We start from the raw sequence: 22,858 nt of genomic DNA on the forward strand, positions 1-22,858 counted from the left end.
CTCATACATTCACTCACAGGGTGAAAACATTAAAATGGTAAATGGCCTGTATTTATATAGCGCTTTTCTAGTCCCTAAGGACCCCAAAGCGCTTTACATATCCAGTCATTCACCCATTCACGCACACATTCACAATTACCAGTAAAAGGCTGGTAATTAACCCTGGAATTGGAATGCTCAGCTTAGGGTGCAGAAAGAGGAACTAGGCTTGTTGTTACACTGTCAGTGTGAATAACACTAATATAATGTGCAGTGTGGTGGCTCAGTATTAATTAAAAATGTGAGCTCCTACGAAAACAAAAACATGTCTCCTTGAGATATTTTAAGTAATTATTCTTCAAAACTCTTCAACAGGTAACAGCAAACGGGTGGTGGTACAAGAAATCGCAGAGATGTTGAGGAAATGAATCAAACTAGGAAAGCCTGGAAAAACTTTTGATCACAAACATGATCATATTTTTAGGATTCTTGATGATGCTTTGGATTGGCCTTCCTTATACTTTTTGAATCCATCAGTAAACTAGGGTCTCCTTGGATCCGAGTGACTTGACATTCCGGCTGGACATCTGTATCCCTGCCTGCTTTTTGTGACCACGTGAATTTCTCTCGTGAGAATTAACATTTTAATCTACCAGCTATACATAAAGCCCAGGCCCCTGTTATCAAGAGGGATAACAGTAATGACTACTCTGCCTCGTGTCTCCAGCTGTCCGTGTCCATGCCACAACAGAGTATCATCAAGGTTTTAATCTTTGGATTCAGGTGGTTTCAGTCCTATTGCCACAGGTGAGTAAAACCAAGCCCCTGTAGATGCAGTCTACCTTTACAAACTTTGAGTGTGGTGAGAATATTTGAGAATTTGATGTGGAACTGTGAGAGGATGACACTGTTGCAGTCAGTGTTTTAATTTTTGTCCTCCCTCCTGGATATTTTGCAATCAGCTGTAAGGCCTTGATATGTTCTGGGTGAGGACAGTTTGGACCAGGGCACACGTGTAATTGGTGCATTGTAATGTAAACTTTCTGAGGATGAGTTTGCATGATCACAAAAAACAGGCAGGCACACGGACCTCTCCACTGACCCTTTGTGCTCACCTTCTGATGATGAATTTAAGCTCTGTTAGAAATACGTCTCTTCACTGTGCTGAGTGGACTGAGATCTTCCGATTTACTGTGATACTCCTTGGTAATGCTAAAAAATATTGCCTTAGCCTTGAACTTTTTGACCTTATACAGTTAAGGGTGCAGTTAAGCCCAGCCTGATAACAAAACAGCATCGTGGATTTGCTGAACTTGTTTCATAGAACAGTCAAGTTCAATTAGTTTTACCTGTGGAGATCCAACAGTGTTTTGTACAAGGCTGTAAACATTTAGCCAGGCTCTAGTGGCCACTACAGGAACTGCAATGTTTGGCAAACTTGCTGTTGTCATCAAGTGAATATTCAACACCTGCTTTTTATTATTGTGATTTAAAGCAGTTACTGGAATGTGTGAAAAGAGACCTTGACTGGTGTCGCTGCTCATCCAACAGTCCTGACCAGAAATACAAACATGCAAAAACAAAAAGCACAAAAAAAGACGGATGTGAAGATAAACCTTGGCAGAGGTAAGAGATATTTGAACACCCAGGTCTTGGTCGGTTAAAGATTAAATCCAGCATGTTGGAAAACAGACCTTGAATTCTTCTTGAAGGCTTTATGGAAATGAGGCAGCTGTCCTTGACAATGCAATTGGATGAGAGTCTACAAACTCCTCTCAGGAAGTCAGCTGCAGCAGCTTGCTGCAGCTTCACACCAGTCTGAAGCATCGCAGCTGATGCTCAACACGCCAGCTCTATAAATCATTCAGGACACATATCTACTCTAAACCCTGTTATTTCTGTTTTATATATGTCAGTATTCAGCGCTGATGGAAATGAGCTTTTTGTGCAAAAACATCAATTAATGTTCTGTTCTTGTCCTCATCTTTTGTCCTAATCTCCAAATCCACTTCATTTCAGAGACCAAACAATGAAAGGCTCAGCACCCACCCGTGCTGAGAAAAAAGTTGTTTAACAAGCAATCAACAAACATTTTAATCAACAAAAGCCTTAGGGGATGAGTTCCATGTCTCACGATGGATAAATCATAACACTTTAGGATGCACTGAAAGCCAATGTAAATTTGCTCATGTTTAGAGGCTGCAGTGAAAGTATAAGCTAATATAAGAAGGGATGTTCGCACAGAGAATACCCAATGATCTGCAGGGTCAATGTGTTCAGCTTGTGCTATGCTCCTTAAATGAGACTCATTCAATATACATTAACTCAGTTAACCTGGCATTTCTTGCAAAAAACATAGCATGCACAGTGTAACTTCATTTATCCAAAATGAAGTTACACTGTGCTTCAGTCTATCCTGCACTAGGCCCATGAATTATAAATCTACCCACAGATTAAGTAAGTGAAGAGACAGGCCTCCCTCCTCGTCTCACCTTTCCACCCTGAAGCGGACGTACCTTTCTTAAATCTGCTGTGGGCGGGTTAAAAAGTCTTGTCACGTTCTCGTGTTGCAGAGCAGGAGTTGCTGATGGTTACTGCTAAAGGAGCTCGCTCTTCCACGTTCGGTAACACCACTTCCTTGGCGGCTTAATTGCAGTGTGAGGAAAACTTTCCTCTATGCACGTCCACGGTGTGAAGTGGAGTTCAGGATGTCGAGTCAGGGACAGCTAGCAGACACTTCTGTGGGCCATCACCATGGGGCAAAATTTCACCACTGGCACGGTGAAATATTGCCTTGTGGGCGAGTTTGAACTCCGATATAGTGCTTATGTAATACAGAAGTGCATTTTAATGCCTTTATTAGTTCCAGAGAGATCCCAGGAAATGAGGGTGAAAGACATTGATCAGACGTATCCCGGCATGTTGGGGGTCATAGTTAGTATTAAACCCCAGCAATGCCATTTCCCAGAAATGGGAGGAAAATGGCTTTTTTTTTTTTTTTAATGGTACTTGATCGTTTTCTCGGGCCAGTGCTAAGGTAATCTTTTCATAGTTGTATTGAAGTGTGACAATGCCAGATGTGGTTTGTCACTATCAGCTGGTATTTCACCGCAAGATCACAAAATTGTTTTAGTGATATTTAAGTAACCTAAGAAATATGCTTACTAGGACGAGCATATATGAGGCTACCCATGTCAGCCACAGGTTTGTGAAATCCCATTTTGAAGCCTCGACTTTAGCTCTGTGCTCATCACCATCGTGATTTTTGAACCGAGCAATTGCCATATTTGAGTCGGAGGATTGAGTACTATTCAGCAAATGCCAACAAGGATGGGACAATAAAATACTTGAGTTTCATTCCTCAAAACAGGACCAAGATCTAGGACTGGCTGTGCCACAGAGAGTATAAAACTATAAGTTTTCACAGGAATCTATACAGTCCTGTTAAAGGTTTATATAACTCCTGTTTTTCCTTATATAGAAAAATGGGGGCGTGACAGCATACAAATGATATGTAGATTGTTTGTAAGGCAAGGCAAGTTTATTTATACAGCACAATTCAACAGCAAGGTGATTCAAAGTGCTTTACAGAGACATTAAAAAACAAAAACAAATAAAAAGCATGATTTAAAATGGAAAAAAAAGTAAGTTTGAAATTTAAGCTTAAAAGTAAAACTGTGTGGATTTGGTGCTTTATTCAAATGCAGCTGAGAACAGGTGAGTCTTCAACCTGGATTTAAATAAACTGAGTGTTTCAGCTGATCTGAGGCTTTCTGGGAGTTTGTTCCAGATATATGGAGCATAAAAGCTGAATGCAGCTTCTCTATGTCTGGTTCTCACTCTGGGAACTGTATACTGAAAAAGCCCCATGGTTCAGAATCTGATTAACTAACATATGCATGGTGGTAAGAACTAAAAAAAAAAATCCCACTCCATCGCATCATCTTTAGGATAGTGCCGAGAAATTAGACTACTTCATTATTACTGCTGAAGGTTTATCATGGGGTGTTAGGTGTCAAAACCTTTTCCATATGACTGTATTTGTCACGACTGGGGCAGCAGTCGTGTGATGAATAAATGAGGACCCAAGATGCAGACGGTGATGGAGATGCGAGTGGAGGTTTATTTACAGTGAAGATAACAGAAGTGAGGGCAGGACTGAACATAAACCTAAACTGGGTGAAACTAACAAACAAACCTGGAACATAAGGTCAGCGGGAGAAACTCAGAGATGGCAGATGAGGACAGCAGAACAGGGAGACGTAGAGAAACATAGGGAATGAACACAGACAACGTGACGAGGAACTGAGGGAAACACACACTATAAATACACAGAGGGACACTGGGCAATCACATACAGGTGGGAGACACAGCTGGACCTGATTAACCTGACGAGACAGGGGAACACTAACACCAGGGACCAACAGAGGGAGCACAAACCCAGAAACCCAGTATCTAAAAATCCCAAAACACAAACCATCCCAAAACAGCCCACAAATAATAACAATAAATACCCCAAACACAAAATCACTGAGTCACAGACTCAGGATCATGACAGTATTTGTCAGAAAAATGTATTAAAATGCATTTTAAAATGTGTCAAAAGATATCAGCACCATAAGTATGGATTAAGAAAAGTTCAGTTTAGTGAACTGAGATGAAGCTCAGCGAAATGCTACAAGCCACAGCTGCCTGTGTTAGCATCACCAGCCAAACACTGCAGGACATGATTCAGAGGGAAGACAGTATTAAGAAATATACAAAGGATACGGAGAAGCAATGACCATTACCCGTAGGCTAGAACAGATTAGGTGTATCTGGTCATTGGTCCACCTCGTTCCAGGGAACAATCTTTTTGGACCAATGGTATTCCTTCATTATGTGTTTTGATGTTGGTGGTAAAAAGCCCCTTCTACGCTAACTAAAGTTAGAAAGACTAACTTTAGTTATCAAACCATTTAGTGGCCCCATGTGCTTGTATCAGGGCATCATCACCCTGGTAGTTGGCAGTGTTGAGGAAATGCTTCAGTTGTCTCGGTATGACAGTTTTTAACATCGAGCCCACGCTCATTAATATTCACATGTCAACATGTATTTCTTTTTGGCACGCAAGTAAAAATTAGAGATCAGAGAAACTAATGTTCTCAAAATGTATTCCTGTAATTGATACGAAATTATCTAAACTAAATCCTAGGCTTCTTACTTTTCGACTTACATTAAATAAAAATCCAGTTAGTTTTCCGAAAGCAGATGTGGAGTTTGGAAATCTCTGAAAACTCCCGTGAAGACCTGGAAAGTCTGTTTCAACAGAGCCCTGATGTAACGTCCTGCAATGTCTCCTCTGGAGTAGCACGATCAGTGTTCTTCTTTGCCATTGTTTTAAAACTTCCTTTTAAGTCTTTATTATCTTGCAATAATATTCCATGGCATGTCAGCAGACCCCAAAAGCCATGCTGATGTTGTCAGTATTAATGGCAAGTCATGCACCTGTCTCTCCGGGCAAGGGCTTATTCACTGCGTGACACGCTGTCTATCACTTTGTCATTTTTCCTGTCTTACACACTCATGTCAGTGTGTTGCCTCTGGTCCAGCTTTGGTATTTTGAAAGAGAGCACAGCTGCAAAGTCCTACATTTAATCCGCTCCACCCGCTGGTGTCGCCACCTGGCACGCTTTTGTTTTTTCCAAAATGACAGTGAACAATTAACGGGAAATTAGTCACCATAGCTCAAAGTACTTAAAGTTCCACCACTTGTGATATTGGTAAAACTATATAAATTAATTTATATTTAATTAAAAGGGATTTAAAAAAAAAAAAGGCTTCAGTGCAGACAAAAGACAAAAAACTGACTGTTCAGCCCACAAGATCTTTTAATTGTTACTGGCAAGAAATTGAAATTGTAGATTCACATCAGTGTAGGAAGATACATATATCATTTCTGCGAAGTATTGCAAATACACTTGAACACCGATGCCTCTGAGGTGAAAATACTGACCGCAAGCCATTAAAAACAGAAGAATAATTACACATCTTTGGATTTATGCCAGAATTGTTTGATAATTTAACCCCAGAAATCCAAAGGGACCTTAATTAAATCCTTTTTGTTCAGTTTTTCCTTGACAGTAAGAGCTTGTTGTATAAAGCAAAGTTTTTATTTAAGCTAGAGTCTGAGTCTGTTCCCCGAGTCCTACAACACCTCATATAGCACACAACGTCAAATGTTGCTGCAGCTCGAGGAGGTGGTGGTGTGGATAATGTCTGCTTTTGTGCTGACGTGTTTAAAGACCACAGGAGTTTAAACCTAAGTGTTTTTAAAATATTGTAATGGTTCTTTTATTTATGTTTATATTATTTATGCATTTAGATTGTTCTGTATTTGGATATATGAGGTAAATAAACAGGCACATATATAGCCACACCTGTTTCATTCATTCAATCACACACACATTCATTTTATCTACACCGAAGCACTTTTTCTAACATTCACACACACTCTGATAAATGCATCGGGGGCAACTCAGAGTTCAGACGTGCAGACTGGAGGAGATCGATCCACCGACCTTCCCACTGGTAGATGACCCACTCTACTGCCTGATCCAAAGCCTCCACCCGCACCCTCGATGCTTTTCAGTGTTTCTGAGGAGAACAGAAGGTTTAGTTAGCAATGACACACCATGACCAAGACTCCTGTGGTGATTAATCAAATCCAGCCAGTGTTCACCTTCAGGGTGTTTTTCTTTTTTCTGACTTCACTGTCGTGTCCTAGAGTTTTGGAAATTCAAAATGATGAGAAACTGAGCCAAGTGCGCCTGGGAGAGGATCTGCAAAGTGAGAAGCTGTCCAAGATCAGCAAAAATGCTTCAGTTGAATTTAATTCAGTTTTATTTACATAGTGCCAACAAAAATAGTCACCTGAAGGTCAGGAGTAATGACGAGGAGTAATAAATATATTTGTATTATGATATATATAGACATTTACTGTAATAAGCTGTTTATCGTGATTACAGTACATTTGGAACCAAACAGCTGGAACTCTTACACTTTAGAGTTTACATTTCATGCAGAACATCACCGTTTTTACAGTAAGAAACTGTTATTGTAGATTACATTAAAGACACTGTCAAATCTACAAATCTAGCCACATTACTGTATTTGGCTTCAGTGAACACTGATTAAGGCTAATATTGTACATTATTAATAGTAGTATTATAAAATATTAGTTTATTTCTCAGGCAATGAGTAGTTAAGTTTAGTTTGATTAAAACAAATTTAAACAGACATGTTTCTGCTGAAACATGTCTTTGCTTTATAAAGAGAAACTAATAAACTGCAGCATTGTGTGCAGAAAGACAAAAGAGAGAGGCTATCTGTGCTCCGATAAGATTAATAGAAGAAAGCAGTCAGGGATGGAGCAGAGCGCTGGCACAGATTTCCAGGGTGAAAGCTAGCAGATTTCCAAAATAGTCCCCGTAGATGCAGCTATTTATGTGGAGAAATGAACCATTACTGTATCTAATTTGTGGCAAATTGATCCTGGAGACTAGGGCTGTCATCCATCCTCGTGCTTGTGTGTTTAGACGCCGATTTATACTTTGTCAGAGGGGAATAGAGCTGGGAGGACAAATGTGTCAGCTCACTGCCTCGCTCAGGCTCCTGTCACAGAAGAGCTATGACGGTAGAGAAACCAGCTGGGGAAGGATTCACTCATATTTTGGCAACAGGAAGCTCCACAGGCGGACATAAGTGAGGAAACCAACCTTCAGGTGACATAATGAAGTGAAGCAGGGCATGACTTGTACCTTATTTAATTTCTCGATATTGTTAGCGAGTACAAGACAGGAAAACAAACAAAAACTTAATTATGGTCTGGAATAAAACGACTGCCAGAGTGAAGTGAATAACACTGATGATCTGATTACAATGCAGTGTTCTGCTGGGAAACCTTGACAAGCCAAGCACACCCCGACAGCAGTGGTCTCCCCCCAGCTGCACATGAACTCAGAACATAACAAAGATTTGGACAATTCAGCGAGGATGCTGAAGTCCACACTGAAAATAAGGAAAAATAACAAAACTTGAAAATGTGCAGAAAACAAATGGAAAATCAACCACAGTTCACCTAATTAGAAATCTGCGGAGCCTATACGGCCACAGTGTTGTTACGCTGACCTTTCCAGCCCCAAAATTCACATTTCAAACTTTAAAACACACAGAAAAAAAGACTGGAAAAATGTATCTATTACCTCCATTACGCACAGTGGCCTTTGGCTCACAGCTTTGCCTCTGTACTTGGGAAGAAGTACAGATGAAGAGTGCAGCGTGGTCGAATTTTGAATCACTGATTAAAATATTGCTGTAAAAGTAGAAAGAGAAATTTTTAAAAGAGGCCTGAAGCAGAATTAATGTTTAATGAAGGCTTTTAATAGACATGCAAATTTCCACAAATGTATAAATAACCATTAAATAAAGACATCTAGAACTACAACTGAGATTTGAACCATTGCTGTTGCTATCAGCACTGCTCACACTGCAACTACAACTTCATTTAGAAGTAACCGCCTTCAAGGTCAGAGGTTAAACTGCTGTTGTCAAGATAGTCTTTTGAACTGGTAACTGAAATGGAAACGTTAAGTGTCACTTCGTTAACTGACATTGCATTATCCCCATCTAGTGGTAAAAATCATACGATGCAAGTGTTTGCCCATCAAATTAAAACACCATCCAGCACACGATGAAAACACGTGATGACCCTGCTGCTGAGGACTAACTTTGATTCTAATGTAAAGCTACAATAGAAGGAAGGTTGAGCTTTTTACCGGTTACAAGTACATCGCTTAAGTATGATGTGATGATACCCAAATATGGTTCTCTACATCTCTCAAACATTAGTATAGTCCTCATTTTTTAATATAAATCATTTGCTTCTAAAACACCATCAAATATCTTTTTATAACATCATTTAGACATCTGTCAGTGCAAATCAACGTATTTTGTCCATTTCATGTTATTAGTTTGTTTGTCTTGTTGAAAATTTTTACATAAGGTTAAAATATAGTACTTGCACTAACAGCAATAACGCTAGCAATATTAGTAAAGATGACATGACGATTGCATAAAAGAAAAGTTTGAAAAGTGCATCAGAATAAAAAGAAATATAAATAAATAAAAGAGATAAAAACATTTTGCAGTGCTTATAGAATTAATACAGTCCGAGTAAAAGTTAAATAAAACAAATAAAAACTATTTTTTTTATTTAACTCTTACTATTATTGTTAATTAAAAAACAATATACTTATATATTAAGAAATATATATTTAGAAATATCTCGGGTTAATAATGTGCTTTACATTAAATAAATAAATATTGATAAAAAAATAATTTTAAAAACCCCTTGGAAAAAAATAAAGTCAGTCAAGGTTTATAAGAACTGATTTGCAAAAAAATAAAAATGTATCGGGTCGAATGAGTGGAATAGAAAACTGAATTAAACCCATTAAATTAGATGGATGGATAGATGGAGCGGCTCTCGGTGGCAGGGGGCGGAGTTTCCTACGCTGTTTGAAGGGTGGCTCACAGAAAAGTAGTTGGGATGGCAGCGGAGTGAGCATCTTTGTTCTTGTGTACTTTGTAGATGAAACCTGGACCTGTGGTGAGTAAAAACGAGGCTCTTTGAAAGTCATGCGCCTGCTGCTTTGCGTGTCTCTGCTGTGCTCGCTGGTTTTATGCAGCCGCGGAAGGGCTGAGTTCACTCCGGCTGCGGGACACCCTCTGCATGCCGATGATGGGAACTTTTCAAACCAGGATCCCAGGAAACAAGAGCCCTTTCAACTCCAACAGCAAGTGCTGGAGCCCAGGCCAGGTCGGTGTAACGTCGATTTAAAGTTTACACTCTGTCCTCTGTTTAATGTTTGAGGAGCAAATGAACTGCATTACATCATGAGAACATAATCGTTGTTTTTAACAGTTCTTTTTATATATTTATGCTCCATCCATCTTCCCCAAAAGGCTGCAAGTACCATATTATAGACTAAGAAATCTTTATTGAGCCGGCTTAGACCATCTGTATGAGGATTTTCTCACAAATCTGCAGATCTGCTCATGAGCAATAAGTGATGTTGGATCTTCCTGCTGCCAACTCATGAGTAAGGTGTCTCCATCTGTCTCCTTTTAGCGCATCGCCACCAACAGGCACAAATTTGATCATTTTGCGTGCACATTATTTACAACATTATGACAGTATTAACATATTAAAGTGTTCTGGGATTTGGCCAAAAAGCGTGTCAAACACATGCTTGGAATACAGCTCACACGGCTCTCGATATCAGCTCACTCTAGATTATAATTCAATGCAAATCATCTGCTGGCGCTACAGCAGGCTCATTCTTCTTTTTAACTTGTTCAGTTTGTCTCCAGCTGAGCTGTTTTAATTCACGACATTTAAGTGAGAATCTGCTTTCGGAAGCTCGTCTGTTCTTCTCCCTCGCTCGCAGACACGCTTGAGCTTTTCGTGACAGACTTTCTGCTTCCAGAGGAGCTGAAAGAGGGATTTGTGACCTCGCTCTTATCAACTGATTTCATGACTTATTCATGTTGATGTAGGAGTGCATTACCATCACATGATCCCCCGGTCTGTGTTGTTGACTACAACACTTGGAAATGTACCCAAGCATGCTGTCGTCTCTGGCCATCCCTCCCCCCCGTCTGCAGGCCTGCAGCTGAGTCAAGACAAAACCACGTCCTCTTTGCTTCCCTGTCCCTTCAGTTCCAAGTAAACTCTCAGGGGGTACAAATACCCACTTTCCACTTGAGCTAAAAACAACCCCCCCACCCCCACAAATACAGATGGCCTCTTCACCCACACTGAGATTAACGTCTTCATTGTTGTTCCCTTCAGAACGAGCAGATCGGCAGACTTAACGATTTAATCATTCGGCCTCTGGGAGCGTTGTAATTATTTGCCAATCATGACCAGGAGGCATTTTTAGAACATCAGCCCCTACTTCACTAACCAACCCCCAACCTCCAATCTAATCTTTTTTTTAATGTCTCAAACCTTTGTTTGGTTTGATATTGCTGACCTATGCTTGTTTCACCCCACGTATTAAAAAGGTTTAATTGTGTTGTCGTCCATCAGTGGAATATATGGCCTAATTCCAACACATATACAGACAAATGTGGGGGAGGGGGGGCCACAACAGATAAGTCCCTGTGGGACCATCTGTCTGGTTTGAAAACTGACCAGTCAACATGTTTGTGTTCCTTCCTGTGGATCTCTGATTGTTGTTGTCATGTCTAATAAAAAGAAAAAGGTGATAATGTGGTGATGCGTGTCAGCATTTAGCTAGAGACAGAGTTTTCAGTCATTATCGCCCACTTTAATATTTCACTTCAAATCTGCACATATTTATAAAGTAAAGCTTTGTGGAATTCTTTATTACTTTTCTGTGGAGGATGATAACACCATTCCAGCCACACAACGTGGAATCCATTCCTCATCTGCACTCACTGACCTCAGACGGCCCACTTCATAAACCTGGTTCAGTTCGCCAAATGGGGAGATTATAGTAATCTGGCACGAAGCACCTCCACTACAGATTTAGTGACCCCCTTCTGTTATGCTTGGCCACTAAGGCGGAACACACATGAAGCGGAGGCTGCCTCTCCCAACACAAGCCTCCTCGTGTCCATCTGCACTGGTGTAAGTATCTCGGTGGGTTGACGATAAAACAGCCAAATGGACATCTTTGTTTCTCATTGTGGCTGAAAATAAGGAGCTCTGGGCAATTGTCTGCCTCTGATCGAAGAGAATTGTTTGGGGCAGTGATATGGCTTGATGTGGTTATCTGGCTTTGGCACTTGGTGAAACACTGGGAAAGCTGGTCGCATAAAGCTTCATGAGTTTGCAGTAAACCTTTGGCAGCTCCTTTGGAAGCAGGATTATAAGCAATCAAAGCAGCAGCGATTTCATCCGCTGCTGCTGTCAGAGTGGTTTTGTCACCATTAGAGAAAGATCCTTATGGCATTAGATCGCTGCTGTGGCAGTAAGCAACACTTAGCCGTTAATAAAAAGTGTTATGAAGGCATTTTCATGAGCTCATGGTGAAAAATAACTACAGAACTGATGATGGTCCAGCTGTTGAGATTTACGGCTCCCCAGACTCACTTTCCCGGCTACACCAGAGGTGCAGCTCAGTTGACAGTGTTTATTACAGTGCATAAGGTGAAGGAAGCTAATGTAGCGCTGTGCAGCTCTTACCACAGTGTTGCATCTGTACACAATAAGCCTCTTGGCATGGAGCATTTTCTTTTTCAGTGGCTTTATTATATTTGATATGGGTCACTGGGCTCAGATGTTTACAGCTATTCTGTGCAATCATCCGTTGGATTTCTTTTTCTTCAGTAAATATGCGCTGCTTTATCCTCGTGCTTTGTAAGCTACCGTGACAGAAAGATGGATCCACAGATTTTTTTTTACTCCATTGATCCACTGCTTGTGTTTGGATTGTTGAACTTGGCTGTGGAAAAAGTCACAATTTAAAGATGCAATAATTGATTTTTTTTGCCACTTAGCAACATACGATATGAGCATTAGCACCTAGTTGCCTTTTCACACGCTCAACTCTGATATTCACCTGAAGGTACCTGACACGTGTTACTCCAAGTCCTATAGAAAAAATAGTGTGCGGAAACGCAAGAGTGAGGACCCATATACGGGATGCAGACTTAAAACCAAAAGTGAGCTGTTTTATTTGGGATGATGCAGACTGATAGAGTCCAAAATAAAATCCAAAACGAGAATACAAAGAAGAAATCAGGTAGGGTGCTCAGCACACACTGTTCACTGAGGGGACTGAGGGGAGGGCAGGACTATTAATACACAAAGTGATAATCAGGGAAGTGGAAACAACTCAGGGAACAAGACACAGGCATAGATAATTCGAGACAGAAAATAAGGCTCGAAATCAGGCACCATGGCAGATATGTGGATCTGTAACAGCTCAATAGGTAGTAGCAAACTTTGTCTGCCGTTTGGTGACGAGCAGAGCTGCAGTGTGCAGCGCTTCACAGCCTCTTCTGAAACCATGTCCACTGGAGGGGAAGACACTAAAGCCTACAATATGTAAATAATTAAATCTAACAAAATGCATTGGATTATCTGTGCCAGATATTTATTTTAGCTATATGCTAGTGAGTTACTGTAGTTAAAGAAATTGCTGATATAAAAATGGTACTCTGAACTTTCTAAATTGTCCACATTCACCTGCAGTAAAAATTGTCAAGATACATTCAAAATGATTAACCTATACAAATACAGTAGTTTAAAATTGAAATTTATATGTTTCATTTATTAGTGGCTGCACATACACATGATTGGGTTTTTCTGTATCCACCTTTGTGCCCATCAGAAAGGCATTTAAAGTGCATGACCACACCGCAGCCCAGACCATAGACTGTATATACAAAATGGCTGTAGCTTCCCAGTCTCAAATGCAAAGTTAGTGCAGAAAGACTTTCAACCTTTTCTTGTATACTTTTCATTTTCCAGCGGGAGGAGGCTGATAAAAACGTGGTAAAAAGACAGTTTTTTTTAAAAGAATCTGATTGCCTTGACCTGCTTTGATGATCTGTGGAATCAGTACACACTTCACTGGGAAAATCCTCAAGTTCATTTTGAAAGTCACCGCCGACATTAGGGTAAAGAAAAAAGGATTACTAAGCAATTGATGTCTGTGTAAGTGACATATAGCTTCAAAAGCCACAATAGTGACAGTGAAAATGCTTAATTTGAGTCTTGACTTGTCCTCTTTACCAGGACTAACCAATGGACCATGTCTAGGTGCCTAAATATATATTTTGTATACATTCACTGTAGAAGACAGAATTGACGAAGAGATACTTTGGCATGAAACAAAAGCAGCCGGGAGCCATGAATCGTTTTCTTCTCCAGGGTGGCCGGGGCCTTATTGAGCTCTGTCTCTCTAAACACGACCTTGTGTGCACAGCTACGTATTGAGGATTAAAACAAAAACGAACAGCTAAAAGAGGCTAAAATACTCTAATCTTGTTTACGGATTTGATCCAATGCTTAAATAAATATTTTGATTAGTGTAGCTTAATGCATCGGCTTCATCCTTTAGTCAGTGGTTCTTGTTTGGCTGTGATGGATTACTGAGTATTTTGTATTGTTATGCAACACTTTGCCCCTCAGAAGTCTCCATTAACCTTTTTTATTGGGTCTCGGTGTTCAGTCTGAAAGTGGCTAATTGGGTAAGGTGCCTAAATGGGATTCTGTGGCTGCTGCTTGAAACATGTAATGATTAGGAGAGTCTCACGAGAATTACAGTATTGAAAATATGTACCCTAGGCAGCTGTCTGCATGCTGATGTGGCAAAATGTTACCGTGACTGCATGCTTTGCTGGACTAATTGCCCACTTTCAGCATTAGCATTTGTGTCCCCCTCTCTACAATCCGCTGGGATTAATTGATTGATGCCCTCGAGGGATTCTGTAAACTAATTTTCTTGTTGTTTTGTCAATAATGTCTCGTCCAGGTTAATTAGCACTGCAGCCACCTCTATTCTGCTGAAATATTAAAGCTCAGTATTTTAAGCTTTTAATGTTCATGGAGCTTAAAATGTTACATTTTGTTCAGAGAACATCAGAAACCTGCTCGTTCAGGGGTTGCAGTGATGCACTCTTACATATTTTCACCACCTCATCATAATTTATATAAACTTGCAGATGCAAACTGTCACATTTGGCAGAGCTGCAGCCATTACTATGCTCCCATCATTTTGTGAACCTGCAGTATTCGGTTTTCTTTCCCCAGGTTCTACCTTCAGCTTGAAGGTCCAGGTGAATGATGTGCTGAGTCGTCAGTACCTGAGCCAGGCAGTGGTGGAGCTCTACGTCAACTACACCAAGACCAACACAGCTCTTTCTGGGGAGGATGGCGGGGTCTTGTTTCACGTACCTTACCACACTGGGATGCTTCTCACAGTTGTGGCCTGCCAGGATGGCTACATTTGCACACTGCTGCTTTGTAAAACCGACAAAATGCCAAGTATGTCATCTGTTCAGTGTGTTTGCACTTTGTGTGGATGTGTTTTTTTTTCCCATGCTAGCTCTCATTTTGAAATTTAGCTCAGCTCAAACCATTTATTCTTTGGTTATAGCTGAATGTCACATGTTTACACCAGCACTGCAGAGAGAGTAGAGAATTGTGGGGTTTTTATTCCATCATGAAAAGCAACCAGGGAAAACACTTTGATTCATGCGCACTTCTTTCTGAACGTTCTCTGTTAGTGCAAGGCCAAACGTTCCTCCACCTTTCTTGCATTTGACACCTAATTAGCTTTTCCTGGCTGCTGCAATCTGTCCGGGATTATTTTCTGACCCACATCTGGAGTATTTGCTTCTTTTGCTCCTCTTCCACATTCAATGCTACATTTTTCCTTTTAACTAAAGCTTTGAATTGAAACCTCTTTAAACCTGAGCTATTGTTGCTGTAAGCCTCTTCCAGAAAAAGGCTTTTCCCTTTGCTTGTATCGTTTGAGGGGACAGTATTAGAATTGAAAAAAATAAAATACCACACTGCCATCTAGTGGAAGAAAAGTAAACCATAGTGTACTAATGCTAATTTGGGTTCTTTCCTCCTTTTCTCTTTGTCACTGCTGTAGTATTTTCATCAGTGACATTATCACTTCAGGGTCTGAATCAAGGGAACATTTGGCTTTTTGAGGATTCTGTCCTGATCACTGGGAGAACATCTGGTACTGTATAAGCTGTTAAAGTCACTGATGCTCCTGCTCTCTGTGATAAGGAAATGTAATGTCGTTACAAATGTTTTCTATCATTTTGCAGATGCTTCATCCCAGCCTGTGGTCAGTTTTCCTAAAACCCTGCTGAACCTGACGCACAGCAATAATATCACCTCTGTTAAAGCCTTCTTGACCATTCCCAGGCTGACGTCAGAGCAGGGGGGGTTCTTGGACACTCGAGGCATCATGAGCAGTAAATCTGGTATTTAGATGTATTTTTTGTTCTGCAAAAGCATGAATAGTAGGTTGTAGTCAGAGTTACCACGTGTCTCACAGGTGCACTGCATTCATTCCTTTTTCCTTTATACTTCATTATGTCTGCATTTGGGAGCAGCGTGGTGGTGCAGTGGTTAACGGTGCTTCACAGCTAGAAGGTCCCGGGTTTAAACCCAGCAGTGGCTGGAGTCTCTTTGTGGAGTGTGCATGTTCTCTGCAGGTACTCGGGCTTCCTCCCATGAGGTTAGGTTCATTCTAAACCGACTATAGGTGTGAATTTGAGCCTGACTGCTGGTCCAGCTCTCTGTGGTAAATGGACTGCTTCTTTTACAGCACTTTTCTACCATGCTTGAGCACTCAAAGCACTTTATACTATGAGTCTCATTCATAGGAGCACATTTTTTCTATACCTAAGTGCTTTCTATCTAACATTCACCCACATTACGCTCTAAAACCCATCGGGAACAACTCGAGGTTCAGTATCTTTCCAAAGCATGCTTTGGCATTCATACTGGAGCAACAGTAGACTCCGAGGTGCACCATACGTTTTGCCCCGTGACAGCTGGGAGAAGCTTCAGCTGCCTGTTTGACCCTGGATGGAAATTTTGTTGATTCATTTAAAAAGTTACTTAATTTTTCTGCCTACGCTATGACCAGTGTGGGAAATTGTCACCACAAAGCCACAAGCTATGCATATTTTGACAGAATATCATGGAAACGAAACAGAAAATGAAATGCAACTCCAACAAAGGCCGGGAAACTACTTTTAACTGGGTGAAGTCGGCGGGAGGTGATTGATCGAGTTTCCTTGAGAGTTATTTTTTAATTTCGTGTTGTGGAAAAAGTGATGTGAAGTGACACAGTACTGCACATGGGAGCCTCAAAAGAAACATGTGATCTAAAAGACGTCGGATGCTGATCTGTGGATGCACTCCCACTGAAACCCACAGATGATTAGCAGACAGACAGAACGGCAGCTGAAATGAAAGTACCAGCGTGAAGAAGTACTGGGGCACAAAAAGGGAATACATGAGTACAAGAAGAGCCGCACAAGAACATAAAAACAAACTTTCTGCTTGTCACATATATTTTTTGATTGAGTTGTTGAAATTGCCTTAAAACTTAATTTATTTTCCTTCACATGCTGAACTTTGGCACTATCTTGTGGTTCTAAACACATAAATACACGTGAAATTTTGGCTTGAAGCAGCTTTAAGGCCTTAGAAATTACACAGTCACATCAGTTTTGAATGGGTAACAATTATTTATAAGTTCTATACAGATTTAAGGAGTACTAAACTACAATACCACAGCTGTATTACACTAAAGTGTTATTACATCAACCTTTTCTTCAAGAAAATAAAATAAAAAAGCTGTGGGAGCTGAATTTGCCCAGAGCACATATAAGCCTGCTCTTCTCTTACACATTTATTAATGTCCTCTAGGATATGTCAGTGTGGAGTTAAGCCCGGTGGCGGCTGTCAGCGTGCAGCTTTTCTCAGGAGACACGGAGTTACATGTGACTGGGCCTGTGCAGATGAACCTCAACATTCCCGACAGCTTCAGACTTCAGTCTTCGAGTGTTATTCCAGCCTGGTTCTTTAACCGGACCACTGGTGAGTAGAAATCATAATCACACACATACTAACGCCCCACTCATCTGATAAGTCATTAACATAAGTGCGAGAAAAGAGGATATAAGTGTAAAAGTGTTGCTGGGTCTCTTCAGGGGGATGGATGAGAAAAGGATTAGGAAAGGTGGCGTCAGTAGATGGAAGACTCGTGTGGACATTCACAGCTCCTCATCTCGGCTACTGGATCGCAGCACCGGTGTCATCTAACAGAGGTAAAAGTCACTTTTAGCAATACAGAGTTTCATATATTTTCTGCACTGGAATAATTAATAAAATTGGATTTTATGATTATATTAATTTCATTATTCACAACCTTGGAAGGCAGCGACTAATATTACATATTATTACATATTGTATCATATTTTATGTTTTCTATTCTAGACTCTTTAAAAGTCACCTTCTGATCTTCTTCAGGTTTCTTTGAACTTGCCATTCCCATTGACTTCTTCATACGGCATTCCTTTTTCCTGATGGTTCTCTTTGGAGGGACACTCGTTATTATCATCTCTCTTCTGGTTGGATTATGTTATTGCAGGTAAAAAGAAAAGGGAAAAAATCCACCCACCCCAACATTACAGCCACCTGCCATATACTGTGTAAGAGCCACCTGCGCCACCACATCAGCTCTGACCTACTGAGATGTGGACCTGAAACCTGTGGCGAAGTCCTTTAATGCCTAGTAGCAGGATGTTTGCAGTGGGTCATTTGGGTCCTGCAGGTTTTCATGTGGGAACTCTGTGGATCAGAGTTGCTCTGGGTCAGCGCTTTGTCCTCTTTGATGGGATTTGCAATGTAGCAGAATCCTTTATTTTCAGAATAGGAAGATCTAAGACAGGGTTGGCGAACTCCAGGCCTCAAGGGCCACTGTCCCACAGGTTTTCGATATCACCCTGGGTCAGCACACCTGAATCAAATGACTAGTTAATTACCAGGCCTCTGGAGAACTTCGAGACATGTTGAGGAGTTAATTTAGCCATTTAAATCAGTTGTGTTGGACCAAGGACACATCCAAAATCCTGCAGCACATTGACCCTCAAGGTCTCGAGTTCTGACAAAGCATCCCAGTTTGGCCCACTTAACTGCTTTACTTTTGTTAATAATGACAATGTTATTACAAAGAAGTGAAAATGGCTGGAAGGTTAAAATATTCTTAGACTTAGACAAACTCCCTGAATCATAAAGATATGAAAAATAGTTTACTTACAGCAATTTTGCTGTCATGACATGCACATTGCAATTACCTGATGATAGTGACCAGAACAAAAAATCAAAAATGCTGTCCCGTCTCTAACTTTCAGTATAACCGTGTCCTATATGGGCTATCACTTAAAAGTCACAATATACTTTTAAGTGAATATTTCACTGAAAATCCCCGATCAAATATTCATACTGTGGTCATGTAGCATCACCCAGTTCTGCATAATATAGGTAATGACACGTGTATCATAAACCTTTGCCCTTTACACACTTGCTGGGCTCAACAGGACTATCAGGCACGAGCTGTTGATAGTTTTCTGTGGCGTATTCCTTTAAAGAATCAAAAATTAATCTTAAATTTACCCAAATAATCATTTACTAATGTCCTGGTTTATCTGCAGGTGTTCCTCTGGTGAAACTAAAGCAGCAAAGATCCTACCAGTGATGACAAAAGACCAAAATACTTCCACATGTGATGATGATCTCTTTGAAGTATCTTCAGGGAAAGCTTCTCATTCGCAGGACCAGCAACCTGAAGAAAAGGGGGACAGTAGACACAATGCTTCTTTCATAGCCAACACCAATGCTGTGGCCATTATGCTGGAGAATGATCTGAACACGGACCCGAACGATTTGACGTGTTCACACAAGGCTTCAGAACAAAGAGTTTCTGTATCTCTGACAGATAATTTGTTTTTCTACAACCAGCCTGTTGCAATTCTTCACACTCCAGCTTTCTTCCATTTAGAGGAGCAACCAGAGCAGGCCCAGTGGAGCAAGTCAGCCACCCTGCCCCGTGCAGGGGCTTCAAATGGTGCCGCCACAGAGCCTTTGAGTAAAGAAAACTTAACCCAGACACAGACAAAAGGTCTGCCTGAGACCCAGAACCAGGCAGCAGAAACTGAAGACAAGCTTGGAGCTTCAGGTGGCTCCCAGACAGCAACCCCCACCAACACATCCAGGCTCCCAGAGTCAGTGTCAGTGCCTGGGACATTACATAAAATCTTGGACAGCAGGCACTCGGTGCACGGACAATCCAATATCTCCTCACTTCAGCCTCCTCGGGCCTGGTTCGTCTCCCTGGAGGGCAAGCCCGCAGCTGAGATCCATTATGCTGTGACTGAGCAGCAGAGGAGACGGAGACCAGTCGAGAGTCGAGAGACCAGTTTAGACTCTGGGGTGGACATGAGCGAACTGAACCAGACGTCTGGCAGGAGGGCGGTAACACTGGAGCGAAACGCTACTTTTGTCAAAAGCGCATCGAGCAGTAAACATACGTCTGCACAGTGACTTATCTCTAACAGCCTTATTACCCATATCGCTCCAAGTTTGTTAATAAACACCATCACGTTTGTATCACAGGGGACTTATGTATGTTATTCATCAGATTCAGTGCATTTCTGCCATAAGACCTCATAATGTCTGCATTTCAGCTACTGTACATCTAGAAGAGTCCACATTTCACAACAGAGCCTATGGACTTGGTGATCGTTCCCTGTGGATGTAACAATACGTGTGCTTTTAACAGCTTCTAACCTGTGTATGCACTCAAAGACTAATGTATAATATTATAGTAAGATGTTGTATATTCCTTTATTTTGTGTTACATATTTCTGTTTTCATGTAAATTGTTAACCTGATATAAAATACCTGACCCTGGTGATGTTGTTTGTTCATCAGAGGGAAAATGTAACATATGCTTGCTTCTGTGTTAATGCAGGAAAAATACATCCATTCATTTTTTTCTATTTAAAGTCATATAAAAAGTCATGGTGATGTGGGAGAAGCTGTTGGGGAAAGAGGTGGGGTACAGGTGGGGTAATCAGTCTCAGGACTAACACAGAGACAGACAAACATTCACACTCTCAGCCTGTTCAGGATCCCCAATGGACCAAACCCCATGCAGGTGTTTGGACTGTGGGAGGAACCCATGCACCAAAAAGACAAGCCAGATCTCTCACAGACAGGCTACAGGCTGGATTCATTCTTGTTGCTGTGAAGCAATAGTGCTAACTAACATCACGATAATAGCCAGTACTGTCACAACCTGGCAACTTTGAGCCATGACAAAAGGTGAACACACCTTTAGGGTGTGCATGTGTGTGGAGATGTATGTGAGTGTTGTAAATACAGTGAATTACAAATAGCAATAGAAAAACAAGTGGAACACAGAGTGTGAGGGGAAACAGGTCCGTGTGAAGCAGGAAGGAAGAAGAAAGGGCCAATACAGAGCCCAGATACTGCCTTTTGGCTTGAGCCACTAAAGTCCTGAAACACATGAAGGAAAGGTTTAAAGTAAGGATGGTCAGAATATGTTCCATTTAAAATTACAGACCTGAAAACAGCTAAACTGCTAAAACAGAAACAGAAAAACACGTCTGTCGGTTAAAACATTTTTATAGGGAGTTAAAAGGTGCTGTTCCCGAAACATCTTAACCTGGTTCGGGAACAGCACCATGCAGGACAGACGAGCTCTACAGATGGTTGTGCGATCAGCTGAGCGCACCATCCGCTCCGAGCTCCCTGACCTGCACTCAATCTACAGCAGGCGGTGCTGGACCAAGGCCAGGAAGATCGTGAAGGACCTCAGCCATCCCAACAACGGACTGTTCTCTCTGTTGAGGTCAGGAAAGCGATTCCGCTCCCTGAAGACCAACACAGAGAGACTGAGGAGGAGCTTCTTCCCGCAGGCGATACGGTCTCTCAATCACACCACCACATAGAACGGTCCCACACACATGATTCTTATACACACACTGGACAGTCTCGACTTTGTTTACACTTAATCACTTTAAGCATATTTGCACTGCACAAGACACCTACAATGTGGTTTGCACAACACTGGACATTATATTTCTTCATTCCATTTAATACTTGTAAAATGCTGCTGTTATTGTATATATATTTATATTTCTTCATACATTCTATATATTTCTATACTGTGTATTGTGTATTTTGCTGTTCAGTTATTTTATTTTAAACTTTAATTCATATATATTTTATCTTATTCTTTCCTAGTCAAACTTACCCTTCATTCTAATTTGTGTTGTACAGTTATTTTATTTTCAACAAATTCATATATATATTTTATTTTATTCCTTCCTAGTTAAATTTACCACTTTTAATTTTCATATTTATTTCCGATCTTATTCATAGCCTTTTCTTTTTTTCTTTAGGTCACGAGCAGTTGTGTAAGCATTTCACTGCATATCGTACTGTGTATGACTGTGTATGTTACAAATAAAATTTGAATTTGAAAATGTTGTTTTTGCCTTTCATCACGCTCTCTATTCTAAAAATGCGGAAATAAAGATATAATTCAGAACATATACATTCAGAATTTTGAGCCAATTGTTAGAAACCATCACCGGCTGACGTCCCACTTACCCACATTTCTTTTGCTTCCAAGGAGCCAGACTTTCGTGTTATTTTTTTCTTTTTCTTTGGACATCGGATGCGTTTTCACTCATTTTCAATCCAGTCTCATACATCTGACCATTCTCAGATGATTTTTTAGGCTGCTAAACTAGGAATCAAGATAAAAATAAGGTCCTGAGATGCATCTGCCCTTTCAGTTGTTCCGTCTGCTTTTCATTAAAACCTCTTCAGAAATGGTCGCAGAGGAAGGGCGGCTGTGACGAAGCCATTCTTGATGAGAAAAGGCTGAGGTATGCAATTTTACACAAGAACTATTCTGAAAATTAGTCCAACAGTCTTATGTTGTGATGTTTGTTTTAGTTCAAACTGCCAACTTATACGGAGAGGAGAGAGGTACAGCTATAAAACACCTGAATATTACCTACATGGACCTCAACATTATTGAAGCAGTGTGGGGTCATCTTGCAGGAGGACAGAACAAAAGGCAGAAAAATCCAAAGAAGAACTTTTTAAATGACATTGTCCAAAAAAACAAAGCCTGAGAAGTCTACTCCTGAAGAGTAAAGACATTACAGGAAAGCTTATTTAAGAGTTCAGGCTTGTTTAAAGAATAAAGGTGGTCCTACCAAATAT

The 22,858-nt window shown here is 40.7% G+C and overlaps 1 protein-coding gene across 2 annotated transcripts; it reads left to right on the top strand.

The window, feature by feature from the left end:
• The first annotated feature begins 1,495 nt into the window (after nt 1–1,495).
• LOC102082249 (protein FAM171B) lies at nt 1,496–21,517 on the top strand. Of its 2 annotated transcripts, none has more exons than XM_005450472.4 (8): nt 1,496–1,605; nt 14,810–15,043; nt 15,660–15,752; nt 15,844–16,002; nt 17,462–17,632; nt 17,746–17,862; nt 18,065–18,185; nt 19,249–21,517. In XM_005450472.4, exons 1-8 carry the CDS (start codon nt 1,551–1,553, stop codon nt 20,135–20,137), a joined length of 1,839 nt encoding a protein of 612 aa, XP_005450529.1. In that variant the 5' UTR covers nt 1,496–1,550; the 3' UTR covers nt 20,138–21,517. The 2 variants fall into 2 exon arrangements, with proteins under 2 accessions (XP_005450529.1, XP_025759814.1); XM_025904029.1 differs by lacking the exon at nt 1,496–1,605 and adding an exon at nt 9,517–9,838.
• Nucleotides 21,518–22,858: the final 1,341 nt, after the last annotated feature.

This window comes from Oreochromis niloticus, linkage group LG16 (assembly GCF_001858045.2).
Source record: "Oreochromis niloticus isolate F11D_XX linkage group LG16, O_niloticus_UMD_NMBU, whole genome shotgun sequence".
Lineage (NCBI taxonomy): Eukaryota > Metazoa > Chordata > Actinopteri > Cichliformes > Cichlidae > Oreochromis > Oreochromis niloticus.